General features: G+C 40.5%; 1 protein-coding gene across 1 annotated transcript in view; it reads left to right on the forward strand.

The window, feature by feature from the left end:
• LOC140996026 (ADP-ribosylation factor-like protein 15) overlaps window positions 1-26,117 on the forward strand; it is a 103,547-nt gene that overhangs the window by 48,145 nt on the left and 29,285 nt on the right. Inside the window, exon 4 of the mRNA XM_073466231.1 lies at window positions 3,857-4,065. Coding sequence (XP_073322332.1) covers window positions 3,857-4,065 — 209 coding nt within the window. The remainder of the gene's footprint in view (window positions 1-3,856; window positions 4,066-26,117) is intronic.

Here is a 26,117-nt window from a genome sequence, read left to right on the forward strand (position 1 = left end):
TCATCAAATTTCCAAGAAGCATACAATACAATCATTAAGATTCATGTCTCCCAGATCTCAAACCATGCATACATGTTAAACATTCATATATTGTATGCAGTACATAGAATAAGTAATTGCACTCCTTGTTTCAGGCTGCCTTCATTTGCAACAGAGGGTTGAAAAAGTCTGGTTGACTGAGAGCAGAGGGAGGGAGGGAGGGAGGGATGGCTGGGCTGGGCTGGGCGAGGTGTTTTCCTCAGATCAGATTTCTATCCATTTGATCCCAGAGAGGGTTTCTCTCTTGAATCGCAGACTGACATCACATACTTTTTTTTCCCACAGTGTAATATTGTCAGAAATGTTGAAATCATAGCATTGATGAATGTTGACACATGTAAAGGGCATAAAAGTACATTTACAACGACAAAAAATAAAACTTAGTTTTTTTCCTCTGCTCTTTTTTTTCCTGTTATCGTAGAGCTTCCATCTGTATCGATCGATGTAGAATTGTTTTATCACATCAAGATATTTCTAAGAGGACTTTAGTGAGTTTAATAAGGGTGCAAAATAAATTGTTTCCCCCCCTGCCAAATGGCTAGTGAGTACAAGCCACTCAATAGATTATCATTGTAAGTGAAGGAAATCTACCTGTCTAACTGTATGATAGTTAATTAAAAAGCTTGCACAAACACTGGTGGTAAATATTAAGTTTTAGTTAAGATTATTCTCTCTTACTAACAAGAAAATACCCCAAAATATGATGTATCATTTTGCATGAATATTTTACAACTCAAACAGGGATTTAATCCTTCTTGGAAAAGCAAAAGATACCAATTTCCTTTGCCAAGGGTGGCCTCAGTAGACTATTTTGTAATGCAGCCACAAGATATGTTTTATGATATCTTGTCCTGACTGGAAATTGTTGCTCTCTTTCCATTGCTAACATGATAGTTTGCTTTGTTGCTTTCTGCACCTACACAGTGAACTAACAGCCAGATGTGTCAGTGTCAGGCAAGTAAAAAGAATTTTGAAAGTTATTCAGGGAAATGCGAGTCGTAATTTAAGTTAGAAGTGGACACGAGAAGTTTAGGGACCTTTGATGTAAAATAAAAAATACAATAGGTAATGGATTTTTTAGTCATTCATTATTGAATTCATAGAAAATTAAACAAAATCTGTACAGTGAGCAAATGAGACAAAAAGTCTTCAACTGATGAGTCAGTGCTTGACAGGGTCAGTAAAACACATGACTTTTACTGACATGCTATTTTTGCCTCTCGTGACTTTTGGCTAATTCTGTCTCAGTGGAAAGTATAAAACTCCTTTTTCCTTTTTATAATTACAGGTTATATATAGAGACTATAAACGAAAGTGTTAAAGGGCAGAAAAGGAGAAGGAACAGGAAAGAGATTAGCAAAGCAATGAGGTATAACTCATGGTGCACTTATTTGATTTATGGTATGTAGTTTGGCTGCCAGCATCCCCCAAGAATCATGATGTCATGTTTTGAAATCCTCCTGTCAGACCAATAGGTGGCAGAAGTTGCCAACAAGATCCAATGAGACGTGACTGACATTCCACCATTTCCAGGCAAAGATGAGAGAAACTTCCTAGTCAATCTCTCAAGTGCCACTTTGTCTGATAGCTTTCCACTCCAGTGAGAGGTGTGAGTAGAAAGAGTGGGGGAGGAAAGAAGGAAGGAAGGGAGGGAGGGAGAGCACAAGGGAAGGGAGGTAAATGTCACTGAGAGCACTTCGTGATGTTTAAACATTTGCCAGCCTCACAGTTCGTCACTTCTTGGCAATAACCTTACTATGAGCAACAATAGCAAAACAACAGGTCACGAGATTGCAAAGGAAGTAACCTCACCAGACGCAGGATGATAATTTTAACTAGTACAAGTAGAACCTTGTAAAGTAAAATACATGTACTTGCTAATGCAATGTGATAGGATTTTTATAGTTGTTGAGTGTGGTGGTTAGAAGTTTGATGAGCGTGTACAAACAAACATTGAGGACAAATTAATGGAAAACATGTTGTGAAGAGGACATCATTCAGCTGAGCTAATGAAAACATCTCCCCCTCCATCCTGCCTTAATTGAACATCTTTAAAAGGAAAATATCTAACTGAGTACACATTTCATAATTAGTTTAAAGAAGAAAATTATGATTTTTTTCCCTTTTGTCAAGGATAAACTGGGACACTATCTCTCTGTAATGACAGTCCACCTTAAATATATCTTTGGAGTTACACAGACCTCCTTTTCTTCAAAGGAGATCAGCAGTTATGGTAAACGTGTGTTCAGTCAGTCACAATGGATGTCAATAGTCATCCAAAAAAGAGCAAGATGTCCCAGTTCTAAAGGTGCATGAGTAACATGGAGGATATGACTAGCATATCATGTTTTGTGCTGTTGAGTGAGTTTGTCAGCATCACGAAGAGAGGGCGACAGCAGACGCTGTCGTCTGGCTGTCATTCCTAACCTTACCCAAGATTCTTTTGTTTTTTTTCATGGAATGAGAAGTAATATGATGAGAATCTGCCATACATACTGAGCAGAAATGGCATTTTCTCACTACTAGGTGTAGAAACAAAGGTTTGTAGATGTGGTTGTGAAAGGCTGAGCATGGCCAGATCCAGAGTACTGTAGGTGTCTGGTTTGCAGACAGCATCTGCAACTGCATCCAGAATCTGTTGGCAAGGGACAAGATTGTGGTATCAGAAGCATTCGGGTTTCTGTTTGTAGTCACAGTTGTATTGACCAATTACATTTGTGCATCTGTTATCCAGATATTCTGGCTACACTGGAAGCCCTGAAATATTGGTTCATGACCCCAGAGGCTAAATCGTTGTCAGTCAATAACCAGTGGGTCAAGACTGGTACATGCAGACTGATTCTTTTTTCTGAGTATTAAATACAGAAATGGTGTTCGATGCAAGAAGATTGCTATGACGGGGGCCTGGATTCTGAAGATTGTAAAGGGACTTTATTGTCCTGATATTAGTCCATCAGGAAATGCCCCCACAAAGCTCTGCTAATCACATGACAGTGTTTTGCCTTAGGTGAGAAATGGGTAAAGTTATGGTAAAGGCACTGGTTGGATGTGTTAGTGTCTACCGAATCTTGCGAAGCAGATGGGATTGGAACAGACCCTAAGCTAGTGCCCTTACATTAAAGAGAGTGCACAGGAATTTGTCTTAAGAATAATAAAAAAAGGATGCTTGTAGACATTTCTCTATAAAAATGTATTTCTCTTCAAAAGAATTGCCTGCTTGATGCCAGTGACAGGACTGACTGGTGGTTGAAGCAGGGGGAAGCGATGACAGAACGGACACGAGTGATTCATTTTGTGAGCATGTCGGTTTCTTCCTCAAGTTACTTATACAGACAAATAAAGTTGTTGCAAATGAAGCCATTGTGAACGGATGTTCTTGCTCCCAATTAGCAGACAAGAAAGAAACCACATGTTCACTGAGCTCAATGTCAGCGTGGCCTTGAAAATAAACCCAGACTCTTAACAATGGCTTGTGCATCCACTGGGAAATTGGCATGAAAAGAAATTCACACTGAAGAGCTTAGTGATTTTGGTCAAATGAAATGTAATAAATACTTTGGATGTTTCACTTTAAATTGTACTGCATATTATCATAATACTTTTCCACCAAATGATTGTATACCATTTCAAACAGTACCACAACAGTAATGGCTTGGAAATAAACATTTTTTTAACCTAGAAAATATCTTGGTTGCTGAAAATCCACTGTCCAATCTGTACTGTTGACATTTCTGTCATTAGGTTGCACATGAAAGCAGTAACATCAGTTATGATAATTACCACTCCAGACGTTTAATGGCATCACATCTGTCTACAGGAGCTGACAACATCAAGAAATATTGGAGTCGTTACTACCAAGGGTCGCAGGGTGTAGTCTTCGTGCTGGACAGCGCTTCATCAGATGAGGACCTTGAGGCAGCACGTAATGAGCTCCACTCAGCCCTGCAGCACCCGCAGCTCTGCACACTGCCTTTCCTCATCCTTGCCAACCACCAGGACAAGCCTGCTGCAAGAACGCCAAACCAGGTAACTGAGCCCGTTCACAGTTCTGGTGTTTATTTATTCCTTTTTTTTTGTGCAGTTTTTTTTAAGTCTCTGGGTGGGTTTGAGAGAGAGTGCGACATGGATACTCCAAAGAAGCCATGGGGCTGGAATAGCCTGTCGAGTTGCATTTTGTTTTAGACTTCTGTTTTAGTTATTGGCTAAGATACTGAGAGCTGTTGACATATTGGTGTCCGACCTCATGTCTAGAAGACTTATTTTCAGACCTCAGTGGAGGTTGGAAGCAGGATTTCCATTTGAGCCATGTTTAGAGGCACCATAGCTGATGAGTCTTCTATGAGTTTTGGCAAGAAGGTCTTCAGTGCCTGTCATTGCAGTAACCTGATTATCTGCTGGTGGACACTACTGTTGAGGAAGGCTGTCGAACTGAAAAAAGAGACTTCTTAGACTTGATTTGTCCTCATTGCTGTAAACTTACAGTAGTAGATCTGCATATGAATGCAGAATCTGCAGGCAAGGGACAAGACTTATGAATGAAAGCAATGAAAGCATTGTTGCACTTGTTGTCTGTTTGTAGTCTGAGTAATATTTACCAAAAACATTTAAGCAGGCTTTGGTTGCACTCTGTGTGGAGAGCAAAAGGAAAACATTGTCTGAAATACAATCTCGGATCACAGTGGCTATTGTCTGGCGATTTAGCTTTTTATGAACTTTTTTATATAATTGTGCATTCATCCATATCAACATATATGCTTATAGAGATTAGCCTCCCTAAGCTTGAACTCCATTCTTGGTCTCAAGTTGCTATTCAGACTTTAAACAATGACCAGTGCACACAAATGGAGGTCTTGGCCTAGATATCCATTATCCGGATATCCCCTACCTACACCAGAAGCTAAATTGTCTGAGATGATAGCCGATAGGTTTCAAAATTGGGTTTGCCCAAAGGAATTTGGAGTCAAGAAGGACTGCAGCTTTTGTTGTTGCAAGGCAAAAACTTTAGTGTGGAAGGACTTTGGGGTGATGTGGGAGTAACTCCTGAGACATTTCTGAACTCAACAGACATGCCTTCTGTGGAGGAGGCACAATTGTATGACTTAGAAGCTTTACATATCTTGGATGAAGGTTCACTCCGCAATTCAAAAGGCTCTTAATGCTGTTTGGTTTACTTGGTCGACATGCCTCTGCAGTGGTGCAACAGTGCTTCAGTTTTGGGGGTATTACACTGCCCTACCTCCTAGGAAAATCTTTTGTCAAGGTGCCGTAAAAGAGACTTGACTTGACTTTAATGCAAATGTCATCCTGATTGATGAACAGACCAACTTTTTACCCTTGTAAGGATACTGTTTTTAGTGACTAGATGAATATAAATATGGATCAAGCAGCAGAAATGCATTTCTCCTGTAGCGTTTCTTTGCTCACTTTCGGGCACAAGAAGCAGCATGAATATCTGAAAAGAACTTTGAGAAACTACTGCTCCCTCAAATTGAAATAAAACACTTATCCCGGCAGTTTTCCAATATCAGTGAGGTTTTTTTTTTTTTATGTGGCAGGATTTCAATCTCAAACTTTTTTAATACATTCATCTGTTTTGTAGGGCATGTGCTTCTAAGATGCATGCTTTGTATCCATGGTGGTAAATGGTCCATGAAACAACTTTTGCTCTGGAAGACAGATTCCCCCTAATTTTTTGTTCGCCTTGATGTTTTTCTCTTTTTTGAAGTGGCAGCAGATCAAAGTTTGGCGTTTAATCTTTGAAAACCTTTGTGACTTGTCTTTATGACTGCAGATTACTCCATATTATTCTGGGCAGGTTTTGCTCTCCTAATCCTCTCTATATATTGACTTAGTAGGAAACAGTGTACTTCTGACTGAGCATCAACCAAGGTGAAGCACATTTACAATACATATTTTTTTATCTCGTCATGTTTTTTTGTTTTCTTTTGTCTCAATGCAAATAGCAGTTTTCGGGTCCACCAACAGGCAGGTTGTAATAGTTCAAGGATAGTAGAGGTGTCATGTAGTGGTCATGGGGTAGTAGGTCATATCACCACCTCCCCTCAGGACAGAATTAATCACTGTTAGTGGAGGCAGTAATAAAATACAGCACAACTCGGGTAGTCTGTCCCACTTCTCTCTCCCCCTCTCCCTCTGTGCCAGCCATGCTTTACCACTCTACTTCCCTCCAAGAAGGAGCCTCTTGGAGTGGCATGTTGTGGATAGCATTCCCTGTGCAATGCTCAAGTTTCAAAAACCTGGAACCTTACTTTCTTGGACACTGACAAAATGACACACATGCAGACGTACAGTATACACACGCATGTATCATCTACCTACTTCTACATCTACCGGCCTACTTAATGTTTCTGATGCCTGGAGTGAGGACCATCTGCATTTCCTAGCCTAGACCACCGGTGTTGCTGCTCTTCAGTGATGTGACATCTGCAGTGGAAAATTATAAAGAGAACATTTTTATGCCAGATTCTGCTGTGACCAAAACAAAATGCATCTGAGGAAATCCTACAACGCCACCTGAATCAGTTTAACTTAATAAACTAATTAGCATGGACTGGTTGCACTTGAGCCACAAGCCACTATAGTCACGGAAACCCACTAATCTTATTGATATTTTAAATGGAAACTGCTTGCTTTAAGCCCAGCAACACTGGTCTCTTTGTCGGCCCTCATAACGTAGCCAGTTAATCCAGTCTGTGAGCTGCCCACACTTGCCCACTGGTCTTAGCGTGATGTGTCCTCTGCCACCATTGCATCAATCTCTGGAAGTATTGATTTTTCTGAGCTGTTTGCAAACACCGATCACACGTGAGCATGGAGGGATGAGAAAAATGTCGCCTAAAGGCTGTTTTCGCACCTTGACAGAAGGTTCATTTCAGTTCATTGTGAAGGACTTACATAAAGTGAGTTGATCAGGGCAGCTGAGGATTCTGTTGTTACTGCTGTAGTTGCTTTCATACTGTGTCCATCAGCTAAACTTAATTGGGCATGTGGACAATGCATTGTCCAGGTACACTGTCCTTACATGCATTTACATTCAACAAAAGAAACCCATACATACAGATTACAATATATTTTTTTTAATTTCTAGTTGCTTTTATCTATTTCTTATACAAACTATGGTAAGGTTAACATCCACTTTCATACCTCCTTTTTAACTTATTTATGTCAAGTTGTTGATCTTAAATCTTGACATAAGACTTTGAAATCTTATGTCAGTGGAGACAGACATCTAATTGACTAAAATAATTCACTAAGTCTAATAATAGACTGGGTCTCTGAATGCTGCACTCTTAGCACTGGGCTCAGTTGTTGGTGCAAAGAAGTCCCTTATTTGGCATGGATTTATAAGTGTGTGTATATTGTTCGTAATGTGTTTGTAATTTCATTGTTATTATGAGTGTGACCATGCCTGTCTGACTCATGGCTGTGTCACTGAGTGAGCTTGGTGTTCAGTGACTCATGATTAATCTTTGCTAAGATAAAACAAAATTTTAGACCAACTATGAAAGAAATGATTGATTCTCTGCCTCTATTGTAAGTCAAGCTCACCCTTGCTTGTTCTCATTAACGGCAGTTTAGTTTCAAGTAATATGCCACACTGTTAAAAATAAAGCAGCAAAAAAGAAATTGATGCCCACTCAACCACTGGAGAGTGCAAGAGGGCAAGCCCTCCATATGTTAACCAAACATTTGTTCAACATCTGCAGGGGTCTTCCGGGGGTTTATTTTCAGTTCTCCCCAGGTTCCCATGTTATCGCTTTTAGTTCACAGCAGCTTTTACCTCAGCTATAGGACTTTGCATCTTAGAAATATATAAAGATAAAATATATAGTGTCGGATTAAAACATTATTACAGCATGCTGTTGCAAATGAAAAACTGGTACAGGTTTCAAAGTTAATGTTTTTTTTTAATTGTTAGCAGTCATCACATATCATCACACGCTACCGCATTGCTAAAATTAATATTTGTCTCGTAAGTGTAAATTAGAATTTGCTTGTGATTGTAGTTATAAACAGAATTGAGAGGGTTTTGCTCGTTATGCCCACTGGTGAGGTACATTGTTCCTTAGGGTTCCTTGCTTATGGGTCAGGAAGTTTGGGAATATTTATGTGTTCACATTACTTATTAATACAGGTTGTCAGAATGCTCTACTGTAGAGCTGAGTTGCTTAATATTAAATGAAAGTTACACTAAAAGTACCAAGGTACATGTCAGAAACAGGTGGCAAACCACTCTTAGCACTGGCCTTGCTGGTACAGTGTAAGTGCAGCGTGTCTCCTCAGCTGAGGATAAAAGCTCAATTAAAGATGTGCCACTTCCTATTTCTAAGATTTTATCATCCTCTGCAGCAGCAGCAAGGTTGTTGGGAGCATCGCAGCAAGGCCTCGGAGTGAACCCTAGAAAGTGTCTGTTTATGTACAGTGTGTCCAGCTGCATTGCTGAAAACAGTTAACACATACAATATCACTCATTTATTTAGGTTCTGGAGTATGTCTGCTTGCATTACATTTCTTATTGAATTTCTTGCATAACTACAATATATGAGATATTATATGTTGTTATATGCTGTATGTAGGCATACATACAACTAAGTTACTACAATAAGAAGTTTAAAACATACAATGAGGCAAAAGTGATGTTTTTCTTTGCCCAGAAACCAGTTTGTAAGTCCAAGGAAAGTAGGTTAACATTCTCATTTTCCTCCTGCTCCCACATCCATACCTGGAAAAAGTCTCTGCATCAATCGTACTGTGATGTCTGTTTCCACAGGACCCAAAAAATCTCACTTACGCTTGTATCCTTTAAAGGTCTTGTATAAGACACCATATATATACCTAGTATGTTATGTTTCTTTTCATTATTTATTAGAATTTCCAGTAGCTTCTTCCTAAGTAAACAAGTCCTGCTAAGGGTCAGTGCACATTACTTTGAGATGTTTTGGGCCAGTGGAGTTACTTCACTCAAACTTTTGCATCATAGAAGCTTTATTGTTCATTAGGTCATCGCCAGGTTAGGAGGGTACAGTGTACAAATACTATACTTTGTAGAGAAGATTATTTTTTTTCACCATTTTAAGTTTGAACTGTAATAAATGGTAAATTGAAGTGGTAGATGATAATTCGAGCAATATTAGATTGTGAATTGCAAACAATCCTCTTCTGTTTTTCTCATAATCAGTCACTCATCAATAATCAGTTTTTTTTTTCAAAGTAAAGGCTGTTATAATGTTTGAGATTACTGTAATCCATAACACCTTTAGAATAACCTTTTCAACAAGAGTCATAACCTTTGATCCACCATAACAAATGCTCCAGAAAACTGAGTCTGGTTACATCCTTAGTAATCCCTTTGAAATATTTAAACGTTTTAAGCATGTCTAAATGTTTATTAGACAGGTCACTCTTAATTAAAACAAGAAGTCATGCATAATGTGTTGTGTATATCATATGTGATGCATGGATATAATGCTGCTGGTCGAGTGTCCCCCTTCAATCCCTGACTCAAGTAAAAAACTATGGTGAAACTATGGTTTGAAACACATTAAACTTTGTGTAAATGTGACCTTTTCCAGTTAACATAAGTTTCATATTAGGGCTGATATATTTTAATAGCACCTCAGAGGAATCCCCACTAACAAGTAAGATTGAATTGCTTGGAGCAAAAATAAATTGGCACCTAAAACTTTCAAGCAGCTTGCAAACACATGATGACAAAATGATAAACTGCAGCGGAATAAAAAAAAAGTTTGAATTACTGATATAATTTAAATCAAAACAAGGTTTGCTTAAGAAATAACATTGATAAACAGTAAAATACTGATACATAGCTCTCTTACTGTGGCTTAATCAACAGAATGGGATATACATATAATGATGTAAAAACAGCAACAAAAAAGGAAAATTACTGCCTTGTTTTTTCAGGGCTTAATCTACTAAACAAAGTGGCTATTGGAGTCCATAGTACAAATGGTTACTTCTGAGGTGCATTATTAACATTGTACTCTTTGTTTCATAATATGTTTTGATTTTCCCGTCATCTCAGAAACCTAAAGCCTCAATTGGCAGTGATACACTTTGAAGCTTTCTTCTGTAAATCATGTTTAACGTCCCATATGGAATTTAAAAGGATGCTTTATATAAATATGAAAGCGCACATTCCCTTGGACAATTATATGGTGTATAATGTTACAAACATGGATGGAAGTCTGTAGAGAAAACCATGAAGTGCGTCTGTCACTGAAGGTCTGTACGTGATCTAGATTGGTAAATTAGATTAGGCCCACAGATGAATGAAATTATGTGTTGTCGTGGAGTTTTATTGGAACATGTATTAGATTTTGCAAACATCCCTCTGACTCCTGCAACAGCTCTCCATCTGAACTCCTCCAAAAACAGCAGTACCATTGCAGATTCCTGTGAATATTTGATGAGCACCACCCATGAAACAAGCCCAACTTTAGTTGGTCCGAATTCTATTGGCAGCTATTCTGGCGATGACACTATACACAGATGACGTCTCCATGTTGGCCCTCTTCTCACAGCAACCACACTGTTGACAGAACAAGGTGGCTCATTTCCTTAACACACATACATACCATTTGCTAGTGCTGTTTTCTGGGGCACTCCTTGTTTACGGTGTCACGTTAGGGACTTAGGGTGTTTCTGGCACTGCTTGAGCGAGGGGTGAGAGAAGGTGGCGGTGGGGTAATGCAGCTCAGTGGGCCTGTTAAGGCCTCACTGGGGCCCTCTGTGCTGGTGCAAGTGTTTTTCAGGAGCAGGGTGGGTCTGGACGAGGTTGAAGGAAATGTGGGACAAAATTCCTTGTTGACATCAATCTCCTGCTGTTGGGGGGCCCAAGGAAGCTGGGGAGGAGTGGAGGGGAGGTCACCCTGTTGATATAACACCTCAACAAAGCAGGTCTGTTTGGATGGATGGGCCTAATGGACTGCATCCACGAGAGGCTCTTGTTTGAGAAAAGGCTGTCAGTGTTTGAAGGCAGGGGGAGAGGTCTTTTTGGTTCTATTGGTGCTTGTCTTATTTGAGGAAGAGATAGAAGACAGAACAAAACTGATGAAACACTGCCCGAAGAGAGCAAAAGAACATGGGTTGAGTCACAGGGAAGACATAACACAGGGTAGAACCGTCTCATGTGGAAACCATTGACCTTATGAAATATGGATGGCGCTTCTGGGACTGAAAAGTGAAGCCCATGCAAAGTGCCTTAAATCTGCATTCTTTCTAATGGCCAGCAGGGGGTGACTCCATTGCCTGCATAGAGAAGTCCAATTGTATGTAAGCTTATGAGAAAATGACCATACTTCTCACTTGATTTATTACCTCAGAAAGCAGTTTCCTAATGACTTTATGGTCTCAGTCACTAGTTTCAAGTCTTCTCCAACATAGCATGATGTTCATTTTGTAAATTATGGTCCCATTTAGAGTAAAATAGGCAATAAAGCAGGGTATGCTTTAAGGCATGGCTACCTTGTGACTGAGAAGTTGCTACCATGTCCTCTGGTTCTCAGTCAGATCCAATCAGGATATCCTCCCCAGCTCCGCCCCCTTGTCCAAATATGGTTGCTTCTGGCCACGAAAAACCAAGATGGCAACAGCTGTAAAATGCCAAACTGGAAAATGGGAGTCCACAAATCAATGGCTGACGTGGTGGGTTGACATGTGCTGAAAACATGAGAGAAGACTGGAAAGCTGGAATGAAATAAATTTAAAAAAAATCTTTAAGCAGAGTAAAAAGGGGTGGCAACAGCAGTAAAATGCCAAACTCAAAAGTGGGAATCGGACAGCTCCTCTAGACGGAAGCATTGAAACAATGTGGTTAAAGTCTCCAAATGACTGAACGGAAATGGAAACCCCTCTACACTATCTTTTCTTTCTGTCACACTCTCAGTCCTTTACTCATCCACACACACGCATAAACTCAAGTCGATCCAGTCCGGAACAGTCCCTTTATCCTTTAGTCCATTGTGAGGAAAAACAGTGCCTGGTATGAATTGGAGCACATCTGTTTTCAGTGTACCAAAGCTAAATCTGATGTTGCTTATTCATTGTGACAAAGTTACACCATACAGACAAGCAGCCATTCAAATGCGTCATACACTCAGAGGACATTTACTGCCACACCAGTGAAAATAATCAAGTGAATTACAGAAGGTTGGCGTTAATTGTTAAATTGTGTTTTTTAAACACTGTTCCAGCTCTATCAATTTCCAGGAAATCAAGTCGACTGTACCAGACTGACAGCTTTTCACCTCCTCACCAACCAGCATACAAACAAATATTAATCATCAGTTTGCCATATTTTGATCGAAACAGATTGGCAGACATGCACTCAGACACAGTGTATGTATGACGCAGACATTGTTTGTTTCATATGTGCCATATGTGACATGTTTTCCGCCTTCAGTTTATCTGAGAGGGAATCATTTTACTCACAAATAGAATATTTTCTCTTGGCTACTGTTTAGCGCCGCTGACGCGATCGCAAGCCAAACTGAGGACATCTCCTTACTTGTTATCAAGACCTGCATAAACAAGCCTGTCAGTATGTCAAGAGAAAAATCACTCACAGGTCCAGTTCTGCTGTAAAACTCCTGTGCTTGCCCAGTGCCAGCACTAACTGCCTAGAAGACTTTATCTCAGTTATAACTTGATATAATTGTGTTTAAGTACGGTTTGTGAATGATTAGATGAGTTTTAGTTCATGCTAATGGAGCATAGAGTGGAAATCCCACTGTGAGTACTGTTGTCACAAGCTGCTGCAGCCTTTTACATTCACTTCAACGCGTCCCAGTCTAGAATCTACATTGTAACACTTACATACTGTGTATGTATGAATGTGTCAGGAAGACTCACTTACACACACTGAGAGGGGGTGATAGACAGTGAAAGAAAGCATTGCACATATCCTGAAATGCCATCTGATGAGTGGTGAAGTGAGACTTTGCATCTGCACTGCACAGATGAAGTCACCGTTGGCCAGTCCCCGTGGATTTAACCCTTTATTGGCACGTATACTCATTCTGCATTGTGGTGTCCATCCTTTATTTTCCTTTACTCTGCACATTTTTGACTTTTTTATTGAGATCGCCTGTAGAAGGATTCCAGCCATTAAAGTTCAGAATTAAAGTTGTGTTTGTGGCTGTTTTTCAGTTACTTGCTATTGGAGTTGTAGAAAAAAAGGCATGCCAATTTCTTAACATGTTTGCTTTCTATCCTCTTTTCCCACAAGGTTCTACAGAGTCAAAATACTATCACCTCCATTGATAAAATACTAGAGACAGGAAAGGCCATATCCCTGACTTTATGCCTACTCCTTTTCTTGCTCTTTTAAAGATTAATTAATCTGCCTAACTGCGCTTAAAATGTAGAGCCCCAGTGACTAATGGTACAACTCTGTACCTTGTTTTCGTATAGTGTTCATAGCTTCATGTGATAGATAGCCGCAAGGTAATTCCTTTATAGTCTGCCAAACTATTGTGTCATTAATTCTTTGATCTCTTTCCATATCCTCCTTCCTCTTTCCTCACTTTTAAGCTCCCTATGTAATTTTTTAGCTTTAAGTTCTCAAATCGTTGATTCTTCAGTGTGTGAAGACTGATTGGAAGGCGTGTTTTCTGCAGGGAACAACCTCGCCAACCCCACAGCTGACTGGGTTTTTATGCAGCCTGTTCTGTTCTCCTGTGGTCCACAGGAATGTGGCTCACATAATGATTGAAAACCCACAACCAAAAGATTTTTCCCATGTATGAGGTTTCGTTTGACCAATGCATGTGTGCCCCTTCTGGCTGCACACAATACAGATGACAGAGCACAGCAGGGGAGATGAAATAGATCACTGTGTGACAGGTGTGATTGCATGTTTTTGCCAAGTCTTATAATTAATGGACCCATTGTGAGAGGAAATGTCTTTTTAAAATGTCACATTTTACAGCTCTAGTAAACTCAAGAGATACTAATCGACTTAAAATGTAAGCATTGCATTTTGTAGACAGTCACCCAGAACCCAGTGACTTAGTTTTACTCCCACGTTGCTGAGAATCACAACTAATAATGGAGATGTTCTGATCAGTGACTGGTGGAACTGTCAGCTATGATTTGGGCCACCGCCAGAGATTAAGAACGTGGTTGGGTCATGGTGTGGGGAAGTAGTTAGCCAGCCTTTTTGTCTCTATTATCATGCTTCCTGAAATAAAGTGGGTGGAGTGGGGGCATGGGGGGGGGGGGGCTGGGCGGCACTCTCTGTTTGATCATTGATCTCCATGACCCCATTTGAAGGGTCTTAATCTCTCAGTTGACCTCCTCAAGGATTTTTTTGAGGAAGGGGTGACAGGGGTGGATGTTGTCTGGGAGCTAGCAAAGGCTGTGAGGATGCTGTGGGGAAAGTGATGGGGGTGTTTTTTCACTTGAGTGGAGATACAGGGGCGTAATGTGCCTGGAAGGTGTGTGGATACACACGTGTGCACATGCACAAGTGTGTGCAAATCTGAGGTATGGAACTTGATGCAAACTGCTTTTATGTTTCTGACTGCTTAACCACAGAAATTCACAACTTGGTAAATTTCGCCATCAAAGTTTACTTAGGCCCAGCTCACCCACGCGCAGGAAGTTTCAGATAGGATTTGTGGTTTTGTTGTCTTGCACAAACTTGCCTTTTGTGTACAGTTTTTGTTGTGCAATTTGCAATTTCCAGTAGGACTGATCTGCATCACATAGTTTAGATAAATAGTCCTCCTACTCTCTATTTTCTCTCCTCTCTCTTTGCTCCTTTTAAAGCCCTTTGAGCTGTAAAATTATTATTACTACTACTGCTACTACTACTACTAGTAGTAGTAGTAGTAGTAGTAGTAATAGTGGTAGTAGTGGTAGTCGTAGTAGTAGTAGTAGTAGTAGTAGTAATAGTGGTAGTCGTAGTAGTAGTAGTAGTAGTAGTAGTGGTAGTAGTGGTAGTCGTAGTGGTGGTGGTAGTATAATTACTATACCTCCATAAAACATAAAGGCACAAAAATATACCAGTGAATTCATTGATATCCAGCTGGCATAAAGGTGATTTTCTGTCCTAACCACACTGACTGAACATGGAGCCTTCCTCTGAGGATGTTCTTCCATCATGCAAATGTCTAACTCTATCCCCAAAGAAGATTTAAGGCTAACTTTCCTTCAGCCTTTGTGCCCTCAAGTCTCCAAAGCACCACTCTCCATGACAATAAGAGGATAACGCTGTCTCTGTCTTCAGGGCTCAAACTGAATGTTGTGACAGGGCAACCAGACTGCACCCTTTCACATACATCCTCACCACAATCATCGGCTTCATAGACTGAACCATTCGTGTTGTCCGTATCCTCATCATGGTGCTAATTGGCAAGGGTCTGTGTGGAATTGGCATAATAAGTTTTTACACTTCAGAGTTGTGTATTTACTTGTTTGCAAGAGTTACTCATTATATCATTTTTTTTTATAAAGGTTAATAATGACTCTTCATGTCCTTTCAGAGCACAGTTTGACTAATATTTTTCAAAATAGTTTTTTGGGGAGTTTTATTTGTCAGTGAACGGTCGAAAACAATACATTGACTTTTCATCAAGAAAAACATTTTCATAAGATGATAAACCCCTTTAACATTTGTGTTGTATTACTTATACCTGGATAGAATCCAGATTATATTTAAAATCACTGTCATTTACACTAATGTCACATATATGCATCTCTATCTATCTCCATCTCTATCATCTGTCTTTGCCCACTATATCTTAACCTTTTTACCCTCAGGGGTGCATAAACTACAGGTTATGAACTTATTTTTACAATATAAAAATGTGAAATTGTTATGAGTCATTGGTATCAGCTGTGAGAAGCAGATAATTTTTGGCTATCTGTACCGGCTGAAAAAATCCATATCATGCATCCCTAGTCTTTGGTTTCCCGGGCTACATCCGGTCCGTCCTCCTCCAGGTCAGGAAGATGTGAATGCACCTGAAAATTGCAAAAATTGCCAGAAGAAGAATAACTTCTGGACTATAGCTTTTAACTTTAGTTACAGCAATAACAGCTACCCTTAGCTATCCTTAACTTGCAACTATCCCAAAACCTAGCACAGACACAAAAATGAATCGTTTTTCAGAATATGAATGAATGTGTATCATCTTCACAGGCTGCAACTCATGCCGCTCTGTCACCAATACAGATCAATGCTTCCTCACCCACACACGTCATTTAGTGGTTGTCAACACACTGTCCACTACCAGACATTAGATGAGGTCACTGTTTGTGACTTATTTCCTAAGCAGTCTCCGTAGTTTATAATCACTTCAGCAGATTAACATCCACAACACCCAAGGGTTGGAGCATCTGAGTGATTCAGGTGGTCCATTTGATTTGATTACAGGGAATAACTCACACAAGGTTGTTTTGAAACAAGTTTTGTGTGTAATGACTTCTGACTAAAGCTGGAACTTCTCTTTGATTTTTGTTTTGAATCACAGTTTTGCAACAGTTATTGAGGTCACTATGTTTTCCTCTCTTTGTAACTGCTCCTTCCTAGTTCAATTAACAACTGATGAGAAGGTCTTTTGGTGCAGCTTTCATGTGGATTGCAAACATTTACCTGTTTTGTGAGGAGAAGATACATCATGACAGGAAGCGCGAAGAGAGGAAGAGATGGGAATGTTTTCATTTGACTGTCTTTGGTATTCAGGCCAGATAATTAAGTCTCTCTTTTAAATTGTCTCTTCTTCAAGACCTCCAGATGTGTCTGAGTGTTGTCAGACAAGGTGTGTCGCTCTGACATGTCCGTCCATGAGCAGCTGTGCGGATGTGCTCATTTATGCGCACACTCGTGGATATCAAACTGTTGTGTTTTACATCAACAAACCTTTTCACCACAATTTCCCCTCCTGGTTGTGTCACACTCCCACACACACCATGGTGTTATGTGGTCAATTCACTGCTCACCCTCAGGAATGCAGCTGCACCCCGACTACACCACACATAGACACACACACACACACACACACACACACACACACACACACACACACACACACACACACACACACACAGACGCTGTGGTCTCCCTCTCCTTTACTGTCTTCAGCTGGAAAGGTTTAAAAAATGAAACTTGCACAAGATTCCTGGGAAGGAAACCATAAAGAATGGATTTGATGTGAAGAGGAAAACCACAGTGCTGGGTGAATTGTGATAATGACAGACAAGACACTTCCTGGCTTCTTGTTTTGAGGGGGAGATACAAATCTCAAACAGTGTTACCTAAGATACTGAGCTTAGCCAGGTATAGAGATTACACTGACGAGGCTGAGGAAAAGGGAGAGGGCCAAGGAAACACAAAGCTGCAAATGAGAACGGCAGTGCCCCAGAACTCCCCTTCTGCTTATCTCTCTGCCCATCGTCTGCGACTCTTATCAACACACCAATTGTATCCAGGCCACGGGTCGTGCCTGTGTTTTAGTTCGTAGCTGTACTTGGTAGTCATGCTGGAACACATTCTTATCGACCTGCCGCATCAGTGATGAGGAATTAATGGACCGCTCCAGACTTTTTTCCTTTTTATTTTTAGACCTGAGGGGCAGTGGTCACCAGACACTATTTGTTCTGCCCTGATTATCTACCTCTGTTAACCCTCCTTTATCAAAATATTTTCGGGGTAACCTCTCTTTCCTGAACCTCATTATTACCATCAGCCTTCACTTCTATGATTGTCCTCCACTGGACTATTTTTTTATTGGCGGTGTTGAAGTCTATTCAATAACCACAAAGCAACCTTGACTGTGGGTTTTCTTTGTGGTCTGTCTCTTGCAGATCTTTACTGGGAGCTCAGATTCAGGATTGGGCATATTTTTTTGTGGAGTGCATCATCATTTAGGATAAATGATCTTTATTTCTTGACCTTCACAATTTCCCATTAGTTGTTCACAGAGATATATAACTCTTTGAGTGCCACTCTGATGTTGTAGTACTGCATTTTTCTTAAGTCACCAGGGTTGTCTTCAGCTGGTACAAGACCTGACCATGAATCAAACATTTGAATAACATTCAGTGGCAGGTTTTGCATTATCCTGTATTTTTTAGGGAGAAAAAGTCCAAAAGAAGTCCAACATATTTAAATCACTCTGGTCATAATGTCTGGTGGAAATAATTCCCTCAGCACATTTGAATTGTTTTACAGGTGGAGTAAGTGACTCTGGAGAAAGATGAAAGTAGTTGATCGTGGAGCCTTATTCCCGGGTCGTCAAATACAGATGCTTTGCATTGGTCTAATATTTGAGTGGATTTTTTCTAGTTTGTCCGGGACATTAAAATATTCTAGGATAAGTGGGTGTAGGCTATATGCATTGGCCTCCACCAGTGTACTGGTGTTGTATTGTTTTCCAAGCTGATTCCCATGTACGCTGTACCAACATTCAAAAGACACAGTCAAACTGATATAATTATGCTCTGCACTCTGTCCAAATCATCCATGTTTTAGCGTCTGCATTCCTTCATGGCACAACCACCTCCAGATGTTCTCCTCCTATACTGTACCCATGTACAAATCTTTTTCTGAAAAGTCAGGGAACCCTCGCTTGGGTTGGATTTCCCCCCATAAAACCACTTTATTTGCCAATGTTTTTCATCTCTTCAAAAGACTTTGACATTGGAGCCCCTCAACAGTGCATTCTGGATAAAACATTAAGGAAACCAGGCCTCACAAACAAACTCTCTCCCTGTCCTAAAAAGACAAATGACAGCTTGAGATATATGACTGTGTAGGTTTATAAAAAAGCAGGACAAAGACTACGCAGGTCCATCACAAGACCAACGTGTTTTCAAGATTTCCTGCTATCATACTTTGCTGAAAGAATATATTCTGAAATGCATCATTCACAATTTTGTGACTGCGATGACTGCACTGTTTTCTGATCTTTTTAAACTGCCTGCCTTTGCCTCAATTTCACACTCTGCTTGTATCTTCATTTTATTCTTTAATTGATTAATTTTTGTGTCTGAGCTTTCTTGTGTCACTGATCTGCGTACATGTGCATGTTTGTACAGTGGAGGAAGTAATTATTTGATCCCTCACTGATTTTGTAAGTTCGCCCACTGACAAAGAAATTAACGGTCTGTACTTTTAATGGTAGGTTTATTTTAACAGTGAGAGACAGAATATCAAAAAGAAAATCCAGATAATCACATAAAAAAAAAAGATAAAACATTGATTTGCATTTCATTGAGTGAAATAAGTATTTGATTCCCTACCAACCATAAAGAATTCTGGCTCCCACAGATTAGTCCTCTCGCTTTAAGAAAGTACTCCTAATCTCAACTTGTTGCCTGTATAAAAGACACCTGTCCACAGAATCAATCAATCAGACACCAACCTCTCCATCATGGGCAAGACCAAAGAGCTGTCTTAGGACATCAGGGACAGGATTGTAGACCTGCACAAGGCCGGAATGGGCTACGAGACTATTGGCAAGAAGCTGGGTGAGAAGGAGACAACTGTTGGTGCGATTATTCAAAAATGGAAGAAACACAAAATGACCGTCAATCTCCCTCGGTCTGGGGCTCCACACAAGATCTCACCTCGTGGGGTATCAATGATCATGAGAAAGGTGAGCGATCAGCCCAGAACTACACGGGAGGAACTTGTTAATGATCTCAAGGCAGCTGGGACCACAGTCACCAAGAAAACCATTGGTAACACACTACACCGTAATGGATTAAAATCCTGCAGCGCCCGTAAGGTCCCCCTGCTCAAGAAGGCACATGTACAGGCCCGTCTGAAGTTTGCCAATGAACACCTGAATGATTCAGAGAATGTGATGTGGTCAGATGAGACCAAAATCGAGCTCTTTGGTATCAATTCGACTCGCCGTGTTTGGAGGACGAGGAATTCTGACTATGACCCCAAGAACACCATCCCCACCGTCAAGCATGGAGGTGGAAGCATTATGCTTTGGGGGTGTTTCTCTGCTAAGGGGACAGGTCAACTTCACCGCATCGAGGGAAAGATGGATGGGGCCTTGTACCGTGAAATCCTGGGTGACAACCTCCTTCTCTCAGCCAGGACACTTAAAATGGGTCGTGGATGGGTCTTCCAGCACGACAATGACCCAAAACATACAGCCAAGGCAACAAAGTGGCTCAAAAAGAAGCACATTAAGGTCATGGAGTGGCCTAGCCAGTCTCCGGACCTTAATCCTATAGTAAATCTGTGGAGGGAGCTGAAGCTTCGGTTGCCAAGCGAAAGCCTCGGAACCTTAAGGATTTGGAGAGGATCTGCGAAGAGGAGTGGTCCAAAATTCCTCCTGAGATGTGTGCAAACCTGGTAATCAACTACAAGAAACGTCTGACCTCTGTACTTGCCAACAAGGGTTTCTCCACCAAGTACTAACTAATGTTTTGATAGGGGATCAAATACTTATTTCACTCAATGAATTGCAAAATAATTTATATCTTTTATTTAATGTGATTTTCTGGATTTTCTTTATGATATTCTGTCTCTCACTGTTAAAAAAACCTACCATTAAAATTATAGACCGTTCATTTCTTTGTCAGTGGGCGAACTTACAAAATCAGTGAGGAATCAAATAATTATTTCCTCCGCTCTATGTGTTTTATCCAAGAGTTGCATCTTTGTTTTCCTGTCCATCCTGCAACCATCTTACCCCCTGCTATGGCAGACATGACTGATCTGCGGGCTTGTCAGGTACCATCAGTGCAAAGCTGGTGCCATGTGACGCCCCCGGCGGCTTGCCAAAAGCTAATTGTGCTAATTGGCGAGCGCCAATCCTGTAACAAGGCTTTGAGGGGTGACCCACCAACACAGATGAAAGCACTCAGATTTGTCTTGTGTCAAGGACTTGCGGGTAATCGGTGCGTCCGCTGACCTGCAGGGCAGGAGGGCAGGACCACAGCGCTGTGGCCAGTCCGTGTATTAAGAGGACGAGGATGGGCGACATGAACTAGAGGATCCATCCTCTGGGTCCTCCCAGACCTAAAGTTCAGGAGATTAAAAAATACATTATTAGCTGCTTGTGTCTGAAACTAACTTTCTTCTTAAATCCCTATTTTATTATTATTATGATTTTCATGGATCCCCTTTTTGACGGTTCCACATTCATTTTTGTTGACATAATTTCTTTATTTCTATTTTGGTAACAGTTACTCAGGAATATGCACACATACATCTATAAAACCTGGCATGGCCGTAGACCACTTCCTTAAAATCCAAACCTGTCATACGCTGAGTTGTGTGTTTCTGAGGTCAGGTCTATGCTTTGGTCTGTGGAAACAGTGGAGTATATATAATCCAGTCTCAAGGATTGATAGATGAGCCCAGAAACCAGACAGAAACTCTCCCAAGAGATTTACCAGTCACCAGGTCATTTTACTTTTGCAGCTTTAGTTGTCTGATAGCCTTAGCTTGGGGTGGGGGTGGGGGGTGTTTGGTGTCTACAGTGGAGAATCGGTTTTGAAAAAAACATATGCCTCTATTTGTTCCTTCAGCTGATTGTTAGTTGTCTCAAGCTAATTCTAGCGGTTGTAACACCCTATTTATAAAAATCCTTTAGTCAGGTTTCACACTGTCTGGGAACGCATTTAAGGGTTTTCACAGAGCACTCAGAAAGCCTTGTGCTGGATTGTCTGTCCTCATGTATCAAGACAAGTCTGACCAAAGACATTCAGTTGGCTGTGAATGTGTTGAGAAAAAGAAATGTAGGCATGATAGGGAAATGCTGTCTGACAATCTGCCAGACACTCGGAAAGAGCGGCGAAGTCTGACAGTTTTGTAGATGTTTGAAAGATAAGAAGACTAAATACCAGTCTGTAAGATTAATCAGGCTGTGGAGATGTAGTCAAGACTCGGATGGGAAGTGTGATCTGTCATTTCAGCACACTTTCACCTTTTATTATTGAAAGGTAGCGTGCAAACAAACAGACTCTAAATCCTTAAAAGACCAAATGTTCAATGCACCATACCTGGAGTCAAGCCACATGCTGTGATCACTGTGAAACATTTAAAGATTTAATGCACGACTCAAATTTAAGGGTCAATGGTTTCATGATTCACACTGTAGCTTGCAGTCCCGCTTGACATCATGTGACATCATTTGACTCATGCTAGGCAACCTTGATTGGCACTTTATAGTGCAAAGCCAGCATGCAATCACACACATGCATGCACACACACACCACTAAACTTTCTGTTTCCCGTCAGTTCTCTTCAGCCCCGCAGATATTCTGGGACGGCTTACTTTCCCGATAGGGGGCAGCCCAGAACCCTTATAGCCAGTTTCTTTACTCCACTGAGTTGGGATGACTCACTTGGAAATCATGGAGTCAAGGTGTTGCTTGTTTTGTGGGAGTTTGATGTCTGACCTTCCCTGTCAATGAATAATGTAGCAGTCTACTCCTCGACATGTATTTAGTTTATCTCATCTATGCAGTGTAGGTGGTATTATAGTTACGGTAATATACTGGCACTTAGCCAGAAGGTTTTGCGATCTTAACAACAATGGTGTGGCTCACTGTACTTTACTGTATTTGATTAAAAAAAAAAGTTACATTTTATCACAGATTAAAGAAACCTCAACTGTCAGTGATCTGAAGTTTTAGAAGATTTAATTAAATGTTGAATCTAAGTGATTGAAATGTATTTTACTACTTTCCTTTGTACTGTAATCAAGTGTGAAATACAATATTACCTAATTGCAGCAGATTTTTTTTCTGCATACCTGGGTTAAATGATGTCTGGAACTTGATACATCCCTGTACCCCAATTCCATTCAGCCATCACCGTGCTGCTCGGCACTAAAATGATGTTCTTTTCACTCAACTCGAATGGCGCTGGATATTAAAATGTAACAAAGCAGAAGAATCAATCAGTCAAGAGCGGTGAGTTTTGGTTGCCCTTCGCTGAATTGAAAGAAAGATCAAACACAACTCCCCCTTTGACTTTGTTACACCTATGACAGCACACGTTGGAGGGGTTAAAGTGTGTGAGCCAGAAATCAAATGAATGCACAGAATACTTGGCAGATCACTCTTCCCCAGTGCAATGTAGCTACATGAACATGTAAACTGTCTGAGTTTTGCAGACATTGCTGCAGGGCAGAGGGAATTACACTGTCACACAGAGGATATGGAGCTGCCGTGATATCCTCTTGGCACATAGTTGAAGACCATCCAGGTGGAAATTGGTATGCTCTGCCAAGAGGGAGGTTAGGAGTGAGGTAGTTGCGTGGGAGGTGCTCATCTGCATCGGCAAGCATTGTCTTTCATGTAAACAGTCTAAAGGTTTTGAATGTTGTAGCTGTCAAAGGGAGAAGAGGTGGTTTGTGATGTTGGGTGTGGAAGCAAGCACATGTTAAGGCTTGTTTGCACGTGTGTGAGGTTTTGCACACCTGTACATTTTTTGGATTAATAAAATTGCGCACATCTGTCAGCACTGCAGTTATGCCACACAGCAGGGACACATGTCAGTGAGATCTAGTTGGTATATTTGCCTGTGAGTGAAAAAAGGAACTGCTTTTCAACAAGTATTAACTCCTTTCAGAAAAATATGAACTTACTCTGAAGACATTTAAAAAGGCCTGATAGTGGGGTTTTGTATTTTTGCATTATGGCCACAGTACATAACCTCATGTGTCCAGTCACTCAGAAGTCAAGTTCAATGCCTTTTCAGTTTCTGTCTTCAAAGTTAGTGTGAATGATTTCATATTTATATATACCATCTATATTTTGAATCTCTTCTGAACTGTTTCAACTTAAAATACTCTCTTAATGTTACTGAAGACATACTCAAGTGATTGCACCATGTATTACAGGTTGTAACTATCAATTAGATGACAGGAGAACCGTGGGAAAGCATTACAGTAAAAACTTGTTACACTGCCAGCGTCTCTAACGTTAGAGTTTGAGGGCCCTCAGCTGGTACAACAAGTTCAGTTGCATGATGTATCCAGAAATTGTAAGCCTGCAATTGAAAAAATCTACTCAATAATTTTTAACGACAGTGTTTGCTTGAGAGTTTCTATTGATAGAAACACAATTTTTTCTTCATATATAGGCTTAAAAGATGGTCTGGTAGTGCTTCCTAATTTGGTCTGGTTGAGTTTACTTTCTCTTCCTTAAAGGTTTTCTGTTTTTCAACCCTTTCAAGAAAAAGCCTAATCAAGTGGCTATAAATGATATACTGAGTGCAGTGTCTAAAGAGTATGAAGGATGATTAAGAAAGACTGATGGCATTTTTAAGCATAACTGAAAGATCATTAAACTGATGCTGAATAAACCAGCTTGACTGTTTGACCATAAAATTGAGCAGATAATGTGAGTAAATCATTGCCTTGTTTTTGTCTCTCTCTAAAATTTTAAAATTGGCACCCATCCACATTCTTGCACTTTTTGACTTAATTTCCAAACATGGACAGAAACAATATTGAACAACCCTATTCAGTATTAGTGAGGAGGCACAAACATTAGCTTCTGCACCAAATAACATTTTTTTGCTTCTGTATTAGTACTGAATAGGGTTGTTCAATATTGTTTCTGTCCTGTAATACAGAAGCAAAAAAATGTTATTTGGTGCAGAAGCTAATGTTTGTGCCTCCTCACCAAACACGTCTGGGAGTTCTGATTCAGTCTTTTGTCAAAAAAAAAACAAAAAAACCCACCATTCTTTCACACTCATGCCCCAGCCAAAGCTGGTAAACAGCCATGGCCACCCTGTCTGCAGACACACTGAGGCACATTTAATGGCTCTGAAAAATTTTAGCCCAAAAATGGAGATGTGACTGGCAGAATTTGGCAGCCAGGTGTTTTGAGCAGCACAATCCTGCCTGGGTATGATTAAAGCCTCAGCATTATCGCAAACATTCTTCAAGCGAGATAGCATATCATGCTAATGGGGTTACTGACCCACACCCACTACTGCTTTCTACTTACTGAGTGTATGCAATTAACCAGTTCTCACATCACTTCCAGTTAGTGGATAGGTTGGGTAGAGTTGCTTGCTACATATAGGTTTTGATGACAAATAATCAAAATTTGTTCCTATATTTAGAAAGACTTTGAGTGTGGTCTAAGTGCATGTGCTTTTTGTTTTCATTTGACCAGTACACATGGACCCCACACACCCTTGGGACTAAAATGTGATCTGTGTCTGGATATGCTATTTGTATAACCATTAATCCACCCACGCCACGTGTGTTTACACATGTTATTTATGTGTTGTGTTGTCTGCATGCTGTCCGCATTGTGATCGTGTCTCGCTTGTCATGCAGACCAAAGAACAAAGGTGAGTGTGGTGAGCAAGAATAGACCAGGCAGATGTAGGACATAAGACATGATTAGACGTGCTACCAGTACTGGGTTATTTGACTCACAGTAGGAAACAGAATGATTTATTTTTAGCCATCCACACTATAGTAAGGAAAATTAGTGATGACTGGCGGCAGACAGGGTGTGTGAGCAATGCTTTGTGGAGTCAGTGCAGGAAGTACTGTACAGAGCGGCTGTGACACAGGAGGTAGAGCAGGTCAGCCATTTATCGGAAAGTTGGTAGTACGAGTTCCAGATCCCCCAGCCGCCTAAGTATCCTTGGGCAGTATACTGAATCCCAAATTACTCCCGATGGCTGTTCCATCGGTGTGTGGGAAGTGTTGTGAAGCACTTTGAGTAGTAAGTAGTCCAGAAAATGGCTATATAAATTAGGGGTCGATATGGTTTATGATTATTCGTAATCCAGGAGATGGATAACTGATAATTGGAACCGATCCACATCTACAGGACAATAAAAATCGTATTCTCAAAGTTAAGAACTAAACTAGTACTGCACTTATGTACAATTTTGAGGTACTTTCCATTTTCAGTTTTCTGCTACTCAATACTTTCACTCCACTCCATGTATCCAATAAATTTAGCTATTAGTTACTTTGCAAATTCAGTTTGTCAGTGCTGATTGGCTGTTACTCATAATATCAGATAGTAATGGGGACACTGAGACCACAGAGTGGCAGAGAAAGGATGCTGCATCAGAGCAAAAG

Source organism: Pagrus major, chromosome 5 (assembly GCF_040436345.1).
Source record: "Pagrus major chromosome 5, Pma_NU_1.0".
Lineage (NCBI taxonomy): Eukaryota > Metazoa > Chordata > Actinopteri > Spariformes > Sparidae > Pagrus > Pagrus major.